This window comes from Corvus moneduloides, chromosome 5, assembly GCF_009650955.1.
Source record: "Corvus moneduloides isolate bCorMon1 chromosome 5, bCorMon1.pri, whole genome shotgun sequence".
Classification (NCBI taxonomy): domain Eukaryota; kingdom Metazoa; phylum Chordata; class Aves; order Passeriformes; family Corvidae; genus Corvus; species Corvus moneduloides.
In genome coordinates, this window is record NC_045480.1 from 73,500,367 (window position 1) to 73,517,975 (window position 17,609).

General features: G+C 42.6%; 1 protein-coding gene across 4 annotated transcripts in view; it reads right to left on the minus strand.

Moving 5' to 3' along the window:
* ANKRD17 (ankyrin repeat domain 17) overlaps positions 1-17,609 on the minus strand; it is a 54,047-nt gene that overhangs the window by 9,469 nt on the left and 26,969 nt on the right. The window contains exons 8-24 of one of the 4 annotated variants that reach the window (XM_032107986.1): positions 17,055-17,292; positions 16,685-16,876; positions 16,205-16,314; positions 15,406-15,493; positions 14,717-14,844; positions 14,134-14,277; positions 13,473-13,575; positions 11,211-11,966; positions 5,775-5,920; positions 4,553-4,664; positions 4,234-4,379; positions 3,068-3,210; positions 2,426-2,639; positions 1,892-2,067; positions 1,497-1,659; positions 670-765; positions 357-473 (exon numbers count right to left, since the gene is read on the minus strand). In XM_032107986.1, the coding sequence (XP_031963877.1) occupies positions 357-473; positions 670-765; positions 1,497-1,659; positions 1,892-2,067; positions 2,426-2,639; positions 3,068-3,210; positions 4,234-4,379; positions 4,553-4,664; positions 5,775-5,920; positions 11,211-11,966; positions 13,473-13,575; positions 14,134-14,277; positions 14,717-14,844; positions 15,406-15,493; positions 16,205-16,314; positions 16,685-16,876; positions 17,055-17,292 (3,072 nt within the window). Of the gene's footprint in view, positions 1-356; positions 474-669; positions 766-1,496; positions 1,660-1,891; positions 2,068-2,425; positions 2,640-3,067; positions 3,211-4,233; positions 4,380-4,552; positions 4,665-5,774; positions 5,924-11,210; positions 11,967-13,472; positions 13,576-14,133; positions 14,278-14,716; positions 14,845-15,405; positions 15,494-16,204; positions 16,315-16,684; positions 16,877-17,054; positions 17,293-17,609 lie in introns of all 4 variants that reach the window. The other 3 variants (XM_032107985.1, XM_032107988.1, XM_032107987.1) reach the window with 3 other exon arrangements.

A 17,609-nucleotide genomic window follows, 5' to 3' on the forward strand; every position in this document is an offset into this window, starting at 1 on the left:
CAATTTTGGTCACAAAACAGGGTTTAGACCTAAGATCCATATGAGTATGACTAGAAAATGCCACACTCATTTTTTTTGACAGAATCATATTCAGAAATCCTTCTTTTGGTACAAAACTGGAGAATCCTTCTTTTGGTACAGAGTAAATAGTTCTATTGGCATTTTCTGATCCAATGTCTCTGAATAATATCAAAGTTCAAAGATTACTTGAACAACAAGATGCTCAGACACTCCAATTATGGTGAATACACACACTCCTATATCCCAATAACTACTTTTACCGACCTCATCTTGAAGGAACTCGAAACTGGAATTTTAAGAGAGAAATACTGCCAGTTGCAACTCTTTCCACTTGCCTTCTCCAAGTCCAGTTCCTCTAGCAGAATGCTTGCGTTTTTGTTGGCTTCTGCAGCCTGTCTATCTTTGGCTTGAACAATTGACTCCATACACAGGTGGCACTTCTTCAGCATCTCCTGAAATGACAAAGGACATCGAGTACAAAGCGCCACGTGTTCTCATTTCCTGCTGTTTTTCCTCAACAATTCCAATGGGACTCATGCTTTGGCTGAAAGCTGGTGGCCAGTGAGCTAAAGAGAATTCATAACATTGTCTCTGAAGCGGAGACACAACACTGTTCCTTCTCAAGCGTTTTCCTCCCTCCCATCTTACCTTATCAGTAATGGTTGCTATGTATCTCATGCACTCCGAGTCGGATGGGAACTGGTTTACCTCTTTCACCAGGTAACGCACCACTTTCACATGACCCTGCAAAACAAATTTCAAGGTCAACATTTTCTAGCAGACCAGCTGCCTCTGCTTTGCTGACAAACACTTCAGTCCCAGCACTCCTTGCAAAATATTTATTTTCAACTGCTCAACACATGAAGCTCTCAACACTTTTTTTGAGATCTTTCTCACCTTCTGAACTAGTGAGGCACATTTCTGACACCAGAGAAGGCAGATAATTACCTCTTGTCAGGTTGCCCTTACTCCAGAAGTATTTTCACAAACTTTTGCCTTTTTCGGGGCAGTCTTCAGATGCCCAGCTCTTAACAGCTTAACAGCTGCAGGCTTCTACAGTCATCTGCAATTTTTCCAGTACTGCAGCACCTCAACTTGCTAACAAAATCATCTGTAGACTCAAATCAGGCTAAACTGCACTTTTTTGGACCAAAGTCCTCATCCTCTCTTGCATAAGGAACCAATCCTATTTCCTCCCAGTTCTATCAGACAGAAACTCTGCAATTTTCACCCCTCACACTCACCAGAACCAGCCTCACACTACACTGCCTGTAAAGCAAATTCCAGTAAGAACTGAACACAGATATTACACAGGTGACACACATATCTGTTTCTGAAGATTCAATGCCAAGTATTCAAATTAACTGACATATTATTAAGTATGTAGCTTCTGTCAGTACGTTCTACTTCTAAAAGCTGTGTAGGGATGATCAAGACAATCCTAGTTAAGAGCCAAGCTGAACTTCACATTCTACCTTTCGGAAGGCTGCCATGAGAGGAGTTATTTTCCTGTTATCAGCTGCATCCACATCAGCTCCAGCCTGGACCAGCAGTTGGACAACATCAAGATGGCCCCCATTTGCTGCCAGCCACAGCGGAGTATTCCCCTTCTTGTTCCGCACGTCAATGTGAGCTCCCCTACAAAACCAAATACATTCCATCAAAACCCTGCATGTGGGCAAAAGGAAGCACTCTGACTCCAAAAAGAACTTCGTTTGAGTAGCTGGGATAAATTAAATTATGTAGTAAAAGTCAACAGACACAGAACCTTTCCTTTAGTGTATATTTGGAAATATTGTTGTATACTGGGAAAACGAAGTCTAAATACAGCCATATTTTTCTTTAAGTTGCTCACTTGCAAACACAGTACCTGCTAATGAGAAGCTCACAGAACTTGTAGTGCCCTTTGTCTGCTGCAATGGTTAAAGCTGTATCTCTGGATGACGGTACTGGGGGAGCGTTGACATCTGCACCTTTGTCCAGCAGGACCCTGCCCACTTCCGCATATCCCCCAGAAGCTGCTTCCATTAATGGTGTGAGACCAGTCTGGAACAAGCAAGCAGGAGAAAGAAGCCATTAGTGGGGGGCGAGGGGCTTACCTGAGATCTGGTATTTATTTAACTTGCAAACATAATGCATTACTGTCCTTATGCTTGTAAGCACCTGAAGATGGATCAACACCTTTTTGAAGAAGCACATCTTTTGATGAGCTTTGCAACCACCAAAATCTTAGCCCTTAAATGCAGCCATTTTCTTCTATACAGTATCTGGTTCAGTTCGGTTAACTGGACTAGAGACCTGGAGAAGGTGACTTGCACAAAGGCAAGAAAATCAGGTAACAACAGACACACGATGACTTACAAGCACCTCTTTCTGCGGACCCCTTCAGCTGTTTGCTCTTTACCTTGGCTCTGTGTTCAACGTTAGCTTTTCTATCAAGCAGCAGGCTGACCACCTCAGTTCTTCCTTGGAAACAGGCCAGAGTCAGAGCTGTATTCCTGTTGGTCTCAATCTGGGCATTTATATCAGAGCCCATGTCCAGTAACAGCTTGACAGCAGCAGTGTGCCCATTCATGGCTGCCAGCATCAAGGGAGAAATGCCCAATTTGCTACCAGTTCTGAAAGAGAAGGAAGAAAGAACCAAAACTGCTCTAAAGGTCATTTCAGAAATGTGATTATTATAAACTAATGAAGGCACAGGACTTATGCAAGACTGAAAAATCAGCTGCACACTAACATCTGCTGAGCCTACAAGGGGTTCTCCACAGCAGCATTGTTTAGGACAAGTACTTCTACTTAGAAACACCACCCATGTTACTTTTTGATTGCTTCAAATTGAAGGGCATCTCTTATGAGGAGCATAACTTGTGCTTGGCCCTGTGCAGCTCACACCTGAGCTGTTTTCTACCTCCCAATGGATGCAAAAGCATGACATAGATGCACACACAGAGAGTGAACTACACAGGGAAAACCAAGGGAACACACACACTGTCTTCACGTCACTCACAAGCGAGCCCATGAGATAATGGGTGAAAAGAGAACTTGCCTGGAATTGATTTCTGCCCCAGCATTCAGCAGAATCTTGATAATGTTCACGTAGCCACCTGAGGCGGCGAGGCTCAAAGGTGTGTAATCAGACACGTTCCTGTGCTCCTTGTTTGCCCCTCGAGCTAGCAGCAACTCCACCACCTGCAGTGTTTCAACAAATAACATCTGGTTTTCTCCCAAACTTGCAAATCTATCCAAGACAAATGCTTTTCAAACCTAAATAATCTGTTGGAAGATGTCAATGGTAAGAAAGCCACTTTAATCAGTTGCTTCGCTACACCCCTTGCCTTCATGACCGGATGAGGCAACAACTATGTTCCCACAGCCAGTGTAAAACTTGCTTTAAAAAAAAACATCAATCATGACTGCTGATTAGTGTGCTTCAACCATTCATACCAAATTGAACAGCAGAGTAAGAAAAGGCAGATCTCTTTATGATTATTTCAGCTGTCTTTAAAGCCTGCCAAACCAGAGATTCAGCTTCAATATGGTGCACAGAGTACTTCTGCTTTTTGTCCTCTCCTGCAGAGGATGTGACAAGAAACCGAACTGTCTAGCAACTTAAAATCACAGTGTACCCTGAGGTGAAAACCCATGGTGTCACTGCCAGTGCAATGTTAAATTTGCTTCTTTTTCAGGTTTTAAGCATTAAAAAAGTTTAGATTAGACATGCACAGCTCTCCATCAGAATGTTTTCCCATGAAATCACAGAACAAATATACTGTCAACCCCAAAAATTTGGGCAGAAGGGTATTCTGACATCATCTCTGCTGCCCAAAGCCCAGTGTTTTCCCTTTTTTTTCCCCCCCAAAACTACGATATGGCTCACATATGGCACCCATTTGTGTCCAGCTACTGATTCTCAGCAAGAACACTCATGGCATTCACTTTCTTATCTATACCTGATTATGCTCGTGAAAGTCCCATGATGGGGCACTAATGACTACACTCATGAGGACACCTGCACAGCACCAGTCAAGTTACCGAAATAGAAAAAGCAATCTATGAACACATTGTGATGTCTAAATTGGAAAATGTGAAGCTCTTTGCATCTTTTTTAAACACACATCCTGTGTGACTGTCTCTTCTCTGGAAGATTCCTGTACTGTACTAACACAATATGTCATTCACACACTTCTTCTGAAGATTTAAGGTTTACTTCACCTCTTGCCTCCCTCCTGAACAAGCCAAAGACAAGGGAGTGTCCTTGGTTCTCTCGGACTGGGCTTCAATATCAGCTCCATTATCCAGTAAGATTTCCACAACACCCACATGGCCAGCTGTAGCAGCCAAAATAAGCGGAGTAAACCCTGAAACAGAAAACACTGTTTGAAGAGTCCACGTTCATAAGTGACATGAGTAAAACCACCAGAAAAGCAAGCCTAAAGGTTTCACATGAAGTCTAGGCTTACTGGAGATTTATTTTGTGGGACACACTGGCAAAGCAGACAGGGTTTGTGTACTGCCATGGTGAGATACCCACCTTTCTTGTCCCTGTGTTCAATGTTTGCTCCTCTCTCCAGCAGGGTTTGTACCAGTTCTTCATGGCCACCAGCACAAGCCAGTGTCAAGGCTGTGTCATGGTTACTCTCAGTCTAAACCAAACAGACATACACAGAAGATAAATACTTGCTCCTTCAAGTACAGCCCCTGTTACAGTGCATGTTAGCCCAAACATAATTACACCCATGCCAAAGCAAAAAGCTTCGATAAGCTAAGGGCATGTTTATTGATGCCCCCACAGCTACCTTCTGTGTCCAAGTTCATGACAGGATTCTACCTCTCAAGGCAGCTCTGCTGGGAGATTTAAGAAGAAATCCTGACAGGAACTGAAGATTCTTCAAGAACTGAGCTCTCATCTATGCTCTGTTAACCAGATTAACTTCTTTACCACTGCTTGACTGTGACCTTTAGATGGTATAATGAAGGTAAGAATTCTGTCTTTAATTCTTAACACTCCGGTTCAGCCAAAGGCTTCATCACAGCAGAATCCAAGCCAAGTACCACAAGCAACTAAGTAGCAAAGGCTGATTTTCCAGAGGTTTCTCTCCTTTTCTCCACAATGATTTCCTGCCTCTCCTCTACTCCATGCTGCCCAAACCTTAGTCATGTCATGTATAGCCCAGAGCTGTGCATAGATATATGCCAGTTAGTATGTGTATGCTTTTTGCTGATGGCCAGCTAGCTCCAAGTCAACATAAAGTTGCCCTTTCAACAATAATTTTCATTACAGAAAAGCCTTTCCCTTAGTGGAAGTGAGAGCTTGAATTATTTCCTCCTGCTAAAAAAACCACAGCAATTATTAGTTTCAAGACTTTCACACCTCTGTGATCTCTGGCCAACGATTTGGAAGCACAACCGAAAACTCAGTGTGCAATGCTTTACAGCTTATTTTTGTCTTAGGATATCAGGCCAGAAAACATTTAATTTCTGTCAGCAGACAACTCTGCTGTTTCTCATAATCACACTGACAACAAAGGAATAAGAAATACAAGTGTTTAGTCATTCAGAGACTTTTTTTTTGTTCGGCGAGAGCACAGAGGAAAGCGGGTTGCGACTCTGGGGTGTTGTTCTGGCTTCCTAAAAGCAGCAAATCCAGTCCCCAGACCCCAATCCATTATACAACAGAGCTATTTGCCACCACTGAATTATTCAGGATGCAGAAAAAAACTAGCTTTGTGCATCTGTGAGAGTGGCAGGCTCACCTGGGCATCGATGTCTATAGCAGGGTAGATGGGCAGCATGGCTGAAGGAGAAATGATGGGACTCGGAGTCGGCGTCTGAGGTTGGGACACTGAGGTTGCAATGCTGTGGGTAGGAGTGTTTGACATTGCAGATGCTCTTCCACTCACTGCTGTTGGACAGAAGAACCACACTTAGTCAAAGCAAAACACTTCCCAAGTGTAGCGTGACAATAAAGGGACAGTGGGATGAACTCCCATCGACAGATGGAACTCCTTAAAAACTGTTGTTTTCCACAAATATATATATATTCCACACATTTAGCCAAATCTTTGAACCTTTAACTCTTAGAATTTGAGCTATGAAAAAGGTTTACTGTATTCAATCAAAGAAAAAGTTTAAGTATTAGATTGACATGTTTTCTACAAGCCCACCACAAGATGATTTTTTTTTTTAACCCGAAGATCTTTCCTACAACAAATCAGCCATTATTTGGACCTGGAGTTCCATACCTTTGGAAGCAGAGCTGCAGAACAAGTCCAACCAACGGGTATCTACGCAATTTTTCTTAAAACAGTTTGAATGTTTTAATGTAGAAGTCTGTCCAGCCTTCACCCCCACCCCCCATAAACATAAAAAAAAGCAACAGGGCAGGATGCTGACACGGCAGAATTTGCTGAAACCAGAGAAGTGGAAGCTTTGGAACAGCCAGTGTGCAGAGAGTTTGGTCAAGGTGTTAGGTAAGCAAAGGTAACACTGCTCACAGTGATGACAGTGTATGGACACGACACACATAGCACTGACTGCCGCACTCCCTGAAATTCATTCTATACATGGGGTGTTTAGAAATACAGACCAAACTTGAGTCTAAAGCAGCCTTTGGGGAAAACACCCATTTTCCTACTTGGCCTCAGAACAACTCAATGGTTTTTTCCCTGTCACTTCTCCAGTGTTTCTCCAGCTGTTTCTCAGGTGTGACAGTGAAGTGAAGGCCCACACACTTCTGTCCAGTTGACAAAAGCACTTTAAACTGCAAAATGAAACAGTTTTCCAACCAACGCCACAAAACCTGAATCCTAACAGGCCCAGTTGTGTGCTCCCACCATTGCAAGACAGCTGTGTTTTACATCCATTACTAATTTAATTTCTGGATTTCCTACACAAAATCCCAACAAAGAACCTAAGAAATGGCACCAGCAGAAGCAAAGAACACCCAGCTTCTAACACAGAAAAGTACCATTAACCTTATATTTAAGAGTAAGTCAGAATTCAGAACTCAAACTCCCTTGATCTGTATCTTTGGGTGCCTTTTGAACACTTATCTCACAAATCACACAAGGTATGGATTAAAATAAACATACTGAAGATATGCCCAAATATTTTGACATAAAGTCAAAACCAGCATGTGTTTTAAACAGTTTCTAAGAATTCCTGCTCAAGTCCCAAAAAGGGGACTGGGAAGCATCTTTTGTATTACAGGAGACATTAGTAAATTCTCAGACCAAAAAAAAAAAAAAAATCAAGTTAGTTAAGGAGGTCTCAATTCAGGTAAAGTCTACTTTTTATATTTGCAGTGAGGGGAGGAAAAACCAAACAAAAAAACCCCCCAACCTCCCAATCACCACCTGCTCCCCCCTCCAAAAAATACAGAACAAATGAATAAACCCAAAAAAGAAAGATGTGTGCTTCAGCAGTAATTCACAAATTTAGTTCATATCCCTACAGCAGGAATCACTAGGACATAATATTCATTTTTATGGGTAATCAGTTTGATCATATCTATTTCAACATCACCTGTGTGGAGTTCAAATTTCTACCGAACATGCCAAGGGTGATGAACAGAATTTTTCTGGTGCCCAAACTAAAATATTCAAAGTTTTCAATAACCCAAAAGGTTTTCACAGCAGTCTTGAGCACTGAGAAGAGTAACCAACTAGCATGATTCTCCAGGCTAAACACACTGACAATCAAATATTTATCTTTGCACTCTGGTCCTTGTCCTGCTCTAATGGACTAGTGGCAAAGTGAACTGAAGTCTGTACTCCACCACGGAAACATCATTATTTCATGTCTGGGATAACCAAGTCTTCAAAGTTAGTTCACTATTGGAATATTTTAGTACATACATGACTTGGTACAGGACCGCCTACACCACAATCACGTTGGGAAATGAGATCAAGCTTCTTGGTTGGAAGACATCACCAAGCACCATCTGACTGCTCCAGTCTCAGTCTCAGACATTTGCTGGGCTATCAGACAATCAGTTTTGTGCTTACTGATATTTGGAACAGTGCTGCTCTTGATCTTGCTTTCCTTCTGGCCATACCTCAGCCCTCTCTTAGCTAAATGAAGAGAGAACACCCTGAGAGCTGCTACCTCCTCCCTGTGCTCACTGGCCTCACCAGTGTGACATGCCCTTGGCTTTCACCCTTGTAATCCCCACTTCTCTTCATGTGGACATCACATGTCTCACAAGTGCTGTCTGACTGTGGGCACAGCATTGTCCTTATGCACTGATTCCTCATCTCTTGTAATGTCAACAGCAGACAGCTAAAAACTGTTCCACATTACACACCAATAAGCCAAGATGAGGGATGGAATAAAAAAATACTTTACAAGAAATGTACGAGACATCTCAGCTTTTTCCAACTGGTTTCAAGCCAACTCCACAGGCTTGTTCTACATCAGTTCCTTCTCTGTCCCCAATTTCTCTGTAGTATCCTCAGTTATTACAAACTGTGTTCCTGCCACACAGGATTAAAATCACGATGGAGCAGTTGAGATGCAGAACATGCCTCGGACTTTTAACAGTCCCAGTTATGTTCTGAATTGCAACACAAACACACGGTTGCTGCTGTGCAAGAAGGGCTCCATGGATGAAGCCTGAAAACCATTCCACACCTGTAGTCTCTGTGGTTATTAGCTAAAAGTATGCGAAGTCGCCTAAGGCAGGTCAGCCCCACATAAAACCAGCTCCTGCTCAAGTCCCAAGTGGGACACAACCCGATTTGCCTGCGATGCTGGCACTCTACTGTTATTTTTTTCAGTATTGAGTCTACAGCCAAGGCAGACTCTTTCTCATGCATTAATTTAGACAGCTGCATTTCGAACCGATTCATCCCACAAGGTAGCTTCCAGGAACGCATTTTATCAAGTGCTTCAAGATTCTTGAAGTTCTTTGTGAAGCTCTGTGACTGGACAAAATCCTTGGAATAGTTTCCACTTTATAAAAAGGTTGCTATTAAAAACAAGGTGTCTTTTTTCTCTTTAGATCTTTACCACACCACTTAACAGATGCAACGTTTTCATACAAGACTTACATAACTAACCCCAAAAAAATATTTCTTTTTACGAGCCTCATAGCAAGCAAATAGCTTGCCCAACATCTGAAGCTCAAGAGCAAGCCTTTCACTTGTCCTCAATTCCAGCAGGATCATAAAGGAGCCCAAAGGTAAAAAATGAAGGATTATTTACTCATTGTTTTCAACTAATTAAGCACAGAGATGCACGTTAAATCGAGTCTGCACAGTCAAGGTGAAGCTTTGTTTCTGTAACTGGTGCTGTAAACGCAGCTCTGCAATGGAACTAAACTCAAGGCATCTCAGAAACAAGAATTTAAATCCGTAAGAATACTCTAGAAGCTTCTCTCAAAGCAGTACATGGAGTTACTGATCAAATACTTAGCTGCTACTTAAATGTTCTGTGTTACACTGAGGCCATTTCTGCTCCACATTAAACCGGGATGTGTGGACTCAGGCTGACACTGAAGTTGTATACTCAGGTCTGTGTCTGTTCTTGCTTAAAAAAACACCCTAAAATCAGCCACTTGACAGAAAACGCATTCAGACTTCCTTCCCAACTGCATGTGTGCACGCATGTACTAACAAGTGGGGCTGAGCAGTACCAAAATATGCACTTAAATTCACGCTGGAAATACCTGACTGCCCAAAAAGGCGCACACAGGCATTTGGTTACGCAGCACGTGACCTGAAATCGCACCTTCTCAAGATATGACGTGCAGTTAAACACATCCCAAACATCCTAACTCCATGTTTAACTTATATTTAAACACAGCTCGAGTGCATTGCACAGATTCTTTATTAAGTTACCAAGAACTGCAATCATCCTAGCTTTTAAATTCATGTTGTCCTGTATCCCAGCAGTTCCACATGAGAAAAATCTTTACTGTCACTGCATGATATATGTCCTTTTATCTACTTTTTCATGCATACATTTGGTTTTTTTATCCACTTCCAATCTTTAGGTCTATGCTTCAACTCTTAACACGAGATTTCCAGAAAAGTTTCTGTCATCTTTAACGAAGCTTTGCCTGGACACCAGGTCACTGATCAGGTGTCTCATTGCAAAAGTGGTGTTCCAAGTACTTGAAAAAAATCACCACCTGGTAGTTTTAATCATTTACCATACCTTCCATTGACTCTGTACCACTACTGTACTCCACATCTTGCAGTATATGCAGGACCAGCTCTGGGCTAACACCTTCTTGGAGACCTGCTTTCCCTCTAGCACACATCCCTCATCCTAACATGCTTTGGAAAGCAGACTTGTTCAGACAGACAGCACTTGTAAAAATGACAGTGCATCAGCTTAACCAAGAGCATCTTGGTACTTTTTCATCAAGTGACTTTTTTAAGACCATGTGCTACCAATTCATCTGTGTTCAGCTAAAGAGTATTCCAGTGACTGCTTCAGCATGGAAAGGGGAGGAAGCACAACTGAGTGAGGTGTAAACCAAAACAACAGTGACAACTCACATTTAAAACCTGCTTCATTCTTTTATTTCACTGCTTAAGGCCTTAGAGCATTCATGTCACTGGTTAAAGAATTCTCCGAAGCGATGACAAGAATTTGGTAAGGCTAAACATGTTTTCTGTTGGCAGTCATTTTTATGAGTAGATGTTTCAAAAAGTCATAGGATTAGCACCTTTTTTTTTTTCCCAAGCAGAAGTAAAAGCTTCCAATAAGTAAGACTACAGAAGGCCAACCAGAGCAGCTCTTACTCTGAAGATATATCCACAGGTCCCTCACACATTATAGGCTTGTTGTGGTGCTGCAGTTGCTCAGCCTACTGCAGTCAGCTCTCAGCTAGTCCAAAGTACTACCCAGTATCATCATGGTGCTATTCCTGAGCTACAATCAGGTCAAAATACAACTAACACATGAACTCCAATACATGCCTGCCCAAACTATGAAGAGTTAAAAATGCCATTCCACCATACCAACCTGACCAACAGGCACCAGTTAGCTCACCCTGCGAATTGAAAAGTTAAAGCTAATTTTCCCAGCTCCTCAAGACAGGGATCAGAGGGCAAGTGGTACTTGCTGTAGAGCTCGCGGGAATACACAAACACACACACACACCCACATATAAAAAGAAGTGGACATACCCTCAACTGGTCAAGCAAATATTATACCTGCTCATAACAATGTAAACCCACCTGCCATGATGTCATCCAGCGTGTCATTGAGCGTCTGAGCAGGGCTGGCTACCATTAACCCTTGCTGTGTTTCTGTCAGTATTCCTTGCCCCAGCCCTGCTAGTTGTGCTTGGCCCAGCACTGGCTGTCCAACTATAACACCTTGCAGTTCTGTAAGATTTGCGATGGACCCTGGAGGTAAGGAACCTGCTGCCAGAGGCAAAGCTTGTGGCATGGCCAGAGGCTGAATTGGTGCAAAACCCGTCTGCGCAGCAGCTTGCTGAGGGTCATCTTTAAGCAAGATGGGGTCCACTTGCTGCAATCGTGCATAGTCTCCCTCTGAGAGTTGTTCTCCTACCCCAACGGGAGTCAGTAGTCCCAGATGCTGGCAAGACTGTTGCTGCTGCTGCTGCTGGAGCTGAATTCTTTGCGCTTTTACCTCTAGATATTGCTTTTTTAGCTGCTGCTGAGTTTTCAGCTGTAACTCTCGCTCCACTTTCTGCAGTTCCTCCAAAATCTTTTGTTTCTTCTGAATTTGTTCCTCTCTCGTTTTGTTCAGCTCCTCAATCTTCTCTTTGGTGAGCTGGTCAGCGTGTGCCAATTCCAGGGACTGCAGCTGAGCGTTCTTCTCTATGGCTTCTTTTATCCTCTGCTCCAGCTCTGTCAACTTGCCCTGAGCCTCTTCTACAATGCTCTCTGGAGACTGATTGGTGATGTAACCCTGTACATCCTGGTTGTTTGTTGGCAAATGACTGCTGGACTTTTGTTTAGAAGCAGCTGTGTGAAAAAGAAACCCCCTCAGAACCAATGGAAGTGCATACGAATGGCATCCTCATTACAGAGCTACTGCTGGGCCGCTGCGTGGCCGGCTACGCACCAGGGCACAGCACCCACAGAAGGTCAGCGCGTCCCGAAGGCCCTCCAAGAACACCTGCCAATTTGTACCCAGCAGTCGGATTGCAATTTAACAGGACACACTACTGCACATGCATCCCACATATCCCTGTGCTACGGTGACAGATCTACTCCAGCAATCGTTATGCTTTTGCCAAAGGAAGCGATTGTCTCGAGCCGCTGTTACCGAGTGCTGCTACAAGAAAACTGGGAACAAAAAGCAAGGGTATGCTGTCTCTTTACTTGGTGTTTTGCATCTGGTATGGTGTTGGGACATAAACATATGCTGACAGCCCTGAAAGCGCAGCCCAAGGGATACAAAAACATCTCAAGGACTGGGACTAGGCCGCCGGTTTTGCAACCGACCTGGTACATTTTAAGTGCTACACTTTCTAGAACTAGGCATCCTTTCGCTCCAGGTATCCAGCTTTGCTCAGGTGACAAACAGTGCCAGAACCCAGGATAGTCATTTAGATTTAGCAGGATCTAACAGGGTGTCTTTAGCCACTACGTTTTATCCATAGTAGACATGATTTTGCCTGTTTCAAAACTCAGCTCTCTGCCCAGGCAAGGCAAGTATTTCAGCCTTCCTGCAAGAACAAGCGATGGACTAATCCAATTGGTCTTTTATGCAGAAGTCCCCAGTAACACAGCTGACATGCTCTGCCATACCAGGTGGAGAAGCAACAATCGGTTAATTTTGAAGGGCGATAGGCAAATCAAAACTCAGGATCTGAGGCAGTGGAGGTGCCCAGTTTCTTCCAGCCATCCTCGCTGTATCTCCAGAACAATACAAGTGTACACACAGGATTAATTTTAGGACATGCACGCCTGTATTTCCTACTGCTGATGCTCGATAAAAATTGGTTTTTGAAGAGAATTCTTAAGTACAGAAAGCACTGTCAAAATGGCGAGAGCAAAACAGATGCAAATTTAGTCCTAGGAGGACCTGAGCCTAAAGATCAGACTAAAGATTTTATTCCACAAAAAAATTCCGCCTTCAATCCAATTAGTCAAACCCACTCCCAGACTACTACCCTAAGGAAACACAAGTTATCAAATCAACTATGATATGGAGATTAACATGGGTTTTGCAACTTCCATTATCCAATTTCTATAGACTTCTGGGTGACATTTTGCATTAGTTCAGTGTATCAGACTAGAGATTTTAACGTATTTACTTAGGCAGATTTCTTGATGTTTTATGATTACAGGGTTAGATGACTGATACTTGGTGGATAAGCAAACTCTTAAAAAAAAAAAAAAATTGCAGTTTCCTTGACTGAATCCATAAACACTCTTCATAGGAACTACCCTGCTACAAGTGCAAGCCACTATGTTCTACCTAGGAAGGATATTTAGGAAATAAGCTCCAGAACTACGACTGACCTTTATTTCTGATGGGAAGGGTTGTGGCGACATTAGCAGGGGGTTTGTCAGGCTCCTGGGGTGGGACGACCATGGGCAGCGCCTGCACTGGTACTCGAGGAGCCTAAAACGTTGGATACTAACAGATTACTTTTCTCATATTCTGTGCGAGTTATAGTTCAACAGAAGGTAAACAAAATCGGTTAGAAAAGTAGACTTCAACGGTAACTAAGAACATTTAATAAAGTTTTTAATATGCTGACTTCAGTAATTAACACCTAGACATCATGTGATCTCCACGTACTTTGCATTTTTAAGCCAAAAAACTACTTGCCAAACTATACTCGGCACGGTACGGTGTCATACTGTAGTACAGCAAATACAAGCCACAATGGGCTATAAATTCAATTCTGAAGAGTCTCATTTAAGCAGACCTTTGCACTTACTCTTTTTTTCCACCCTCAGTGTTTTTTTCCGATAACATTTCAAGAACAGTAAGAATGATGAAAGCACTACATCATAATGTTCCAAAGTCTTCCCCATTTCCATTACAGCTCAAAGTAATCTTCAGTGTGCTCATCTAGAGTTTATGACCTGACATGACTGACTCTTCTCTCACCTTTAAACTCCCAAGTAAAAAAGTGCAAAAAAGCCCTGCAGATCACCAGCCCTGAAATCTTACCCTGTTTAGATCATGGGATGGTGGGGTCAGCTGAGTGGCATCGGGTGGAGGAGCAGAAAGCAAGTTGTTTGGGTAATCTAGAAGGTAACAAACCACGCTGGTGTGACCACCTTTGGCTGCCTCAATTAGCATAGTTGATCCATCCTGAAGAGGGAAAGATCACAGTGTTAGAGAAGAGCATCATCAAAGCAGCACTGACATCATCAAAACAACACTGCAGCACTCTGGGAGACACAACACAGTACCTATGATGACTGTTTTCTGCTCTAGTAAATACTCCATCTCTACAAGTTCACATCAAAACTTAAAAGACTTGATGAAATATTTAAAAAAAAAAATTGTACTTGAAAATTTTTTTTCCTCTTCCACAATCAGGACTTTACAACTGTAGGGCAGCCTTTACATTCACAGTTATCACGAGACCTGCACTAACTCCAACAATATGTACATGAGCAGAATATCTGCTTGTGGAAACTTCCATTTAAATCATGACAGGTTGGATGAGTTGCAGAGAATCCAAAAAGAGAAAATTCAGTTGAGTATCCTCAGTTTTAGAGGAAAATGAGGCAGCTGAGGGACAAACCTTGAGTCTGTGTGTGGGATCAGCACCATGAGCAAGCAGTAGCTCCACCACTGCCAAGTGACCTCCGGCACAGGCCAGCGACAACACTGTGTGATCGTTGTTTGCTGTGGTCCTGTTCACATTTGCTCCTGCAAAACCAGAAGGGGAAACATCAGCTAAAACAGACTTCAGTGGGTTCACCTCTATCAAAAGTAACAGAATTAACTACTCTGCAATCTACACAGGGAAAATTCCATCCTGCTGGATCGTCCTACTCCGTGCAAAGCAGAGACAAGAAAACTCATGAGAATCAGCCCAAGAGAGACAAAATGGAAATTTCAGGTTTATATCAAAACATCGAGCAAGCCATAGTCAAAACCTGGAAATCAACAGTCACTTGTAGTTCAGCTCCCAAAGAGAGTGCTCCAAAGCTGCACCAGGAGCATGGAAACCCCAGTGATCCCTACTACTGCTGCTTTTACTAGGAATTAAAGACTGAAATACACTGTTTTCATAACTAGTTGCAGTTCCACTAATCTAATCTCAGCAGAAACCACAGCTAATCATTACATGCCTAGTTGGAGAATCAATTGCCTACTTGAGTTAGGATATTTAAAACAAATCCAAGAAAGTTACACTAGAGCTCTGACACGCCCTTAACATGAAGTGTTTCTAATGTCACGAAAACACAAACCTTCCCACACTCTTACCTTTGCTAATCAAGAACTGAACAGTGCAAACATGACCTGCCCTGGCAGCTTTCATGAGAGGGGTTCTTCCACCTTCTGATTCATGCTCCTAGAACAGATAAAGAAAGGCTTCAAAATCCAAAGTAGCATGTGAAAGGAGGCAAGCCAGCCTTCTGGGTTTTGGAATGCAAAGGTACTAGACATGGAACATCCTTCTTTAGTGTTTCACAAACTTAGACATAAATATTTAGCTAACATTTGAACTGAGGGTATCTTGAAGGCACATGAACCATTCACCACCTGTCTCTGCACAGGTGTGACTCCTGGACAAGAAGCACTGGGGCACATGGTGGGGATTTTAGTTAAACAGGACATCTTCTGACATGCTTAACTTGACTTTTTGATAACACACTGGTACAAGCCTACTGAAAAGTAAAAATCAGTTTACCACCATCACCTTAATTCCATTACAATACACCAAACACACTGTCAACTATCTGACGCATAAGGCATAGAACAGATGTGCAGGTACAAGGACTAACCCAGAATCAGCTCAACAATTTGAAGCTGAATACCATGACAAAAGAATGAAATCCCCTATTTTCCTGTCCAGGCAACCTTGAGTGGCTTGGAAATGCTTTAGACATCAATCACCAGAGGACTGCAACTGACCTCAGCACTTTAGGGTAATTGAACAGCCTAAAATACATTAAAGAATGTGTAAGTTTTCAGCAATGAACACAGAAACAAACAAAAAGAATATGAGATGTTGATAATTTTATTTCCTACTTAGATTTTTTTAAGAAGGTAAATGACTTACCAGATCTGCACCTGCCTGAAGTAAGACATCTGCTACATCGGTGTGGCCGTTTTCGCAGGCGTACGTCAGTGCCGTATCACCTGTTGCTGTTGTTGCGTGCACATTAGCCCCTGAAATGGTAGTGACAAAACCTTGTAAGCTTTATCATGGGCATTACAGAAAATAGGCAAGCCTCTACAATCTTTACAGGATCAAACAGCAAATTAAACTTCCCCCTTCCAATCCAGCATCTATTAAACTGATAACCTGATCATACTCTAGAGGAATAAAAACATAAACTACAAGTTAGTTCCAAGCAAGTTTACATCAACTCAATCTTCAAAAGCTAAATTAAGAGTCCAACCAGTAAATTACTTAGGGCTCCAAAGACCTTCACAGTCAACGTCAAGAAGCTGCTCAAGAAAATGTAATGACTATTGAAGAAAGTATTTTTCTCCTAGATTAAGCCTTTACGAAAGTGTTAACCAAATGACTCCATACCTGCAGCTAATAAATATTTAACCAGCTCCAAATGCCCCTCTTGAGCAGCCTCCATCAAAGGTGTGGAACAGCCGAGTTCTATGTCAGCTCCCGCTTTAATGAGAAAATCGGCCACCTCCAAAAACCCTCCACAGCAAGCCAGAGTTAACGCAGTTTCTTGCGTCTCCTCTGTCTGAGCATTGATGTTTGCTCCTTCAAAAAACACAAAACACCAGTTAGAGAAGGCAGGATCAGCAGACAAACCACTTCCACATGCACAAGGCATCTTATTACCAAAGAAAACAAAAATCACAGTAACTTAGTGCTTTTTTCCCCAACATAGGCAGCTGCCTGCTGAGTTCCAGCCCGCAGGAGGCCCTGCAGCAGTTACCTTGCCCAAGTAACAGTGCCACCATCTCCTCGTGGCCTTCTCGGGCTGCCTCCATCAGTGGTGTGTATCCTTCATCATTGACCTCTTCCAAGTTAGCCCCACGTTCAATTAACAAAGCCGCCAGCTCGACGTGCCCGCCACAGGCTGCCAGAGTCAACGGAGACTCAAAGGAGTCCGCGGGCATGTTCACCTGAGCTCCGCTGTCCAGAAGTAATCTTGCCACTTCCACGTGACCATCCTGGAAATGAAAAAAACAAGATCGAAAGACTGACCAAATGGAAAAACTGCTTTTCTCCACAGCTTTGCACAGACTCAAAATTCCCTCAAAAGACACAAAAAGTAATGAGCGAGTAAAATGAGCCCAAAAAATGTAATTAAACTTGCTGTGCAGTTTTCCTGAATATTATCCCTAAGTATTTGGATAAAGGATAAGATCATCTATTGAACAAGCACCCGAAGAAACACTGAGTATGTTTTACTGAACATGTGCCATTCAAAACTAAAATACGATGAACCTTGTATCAGACCTCTTTGCCAATGCTGTAAGTAACAAGC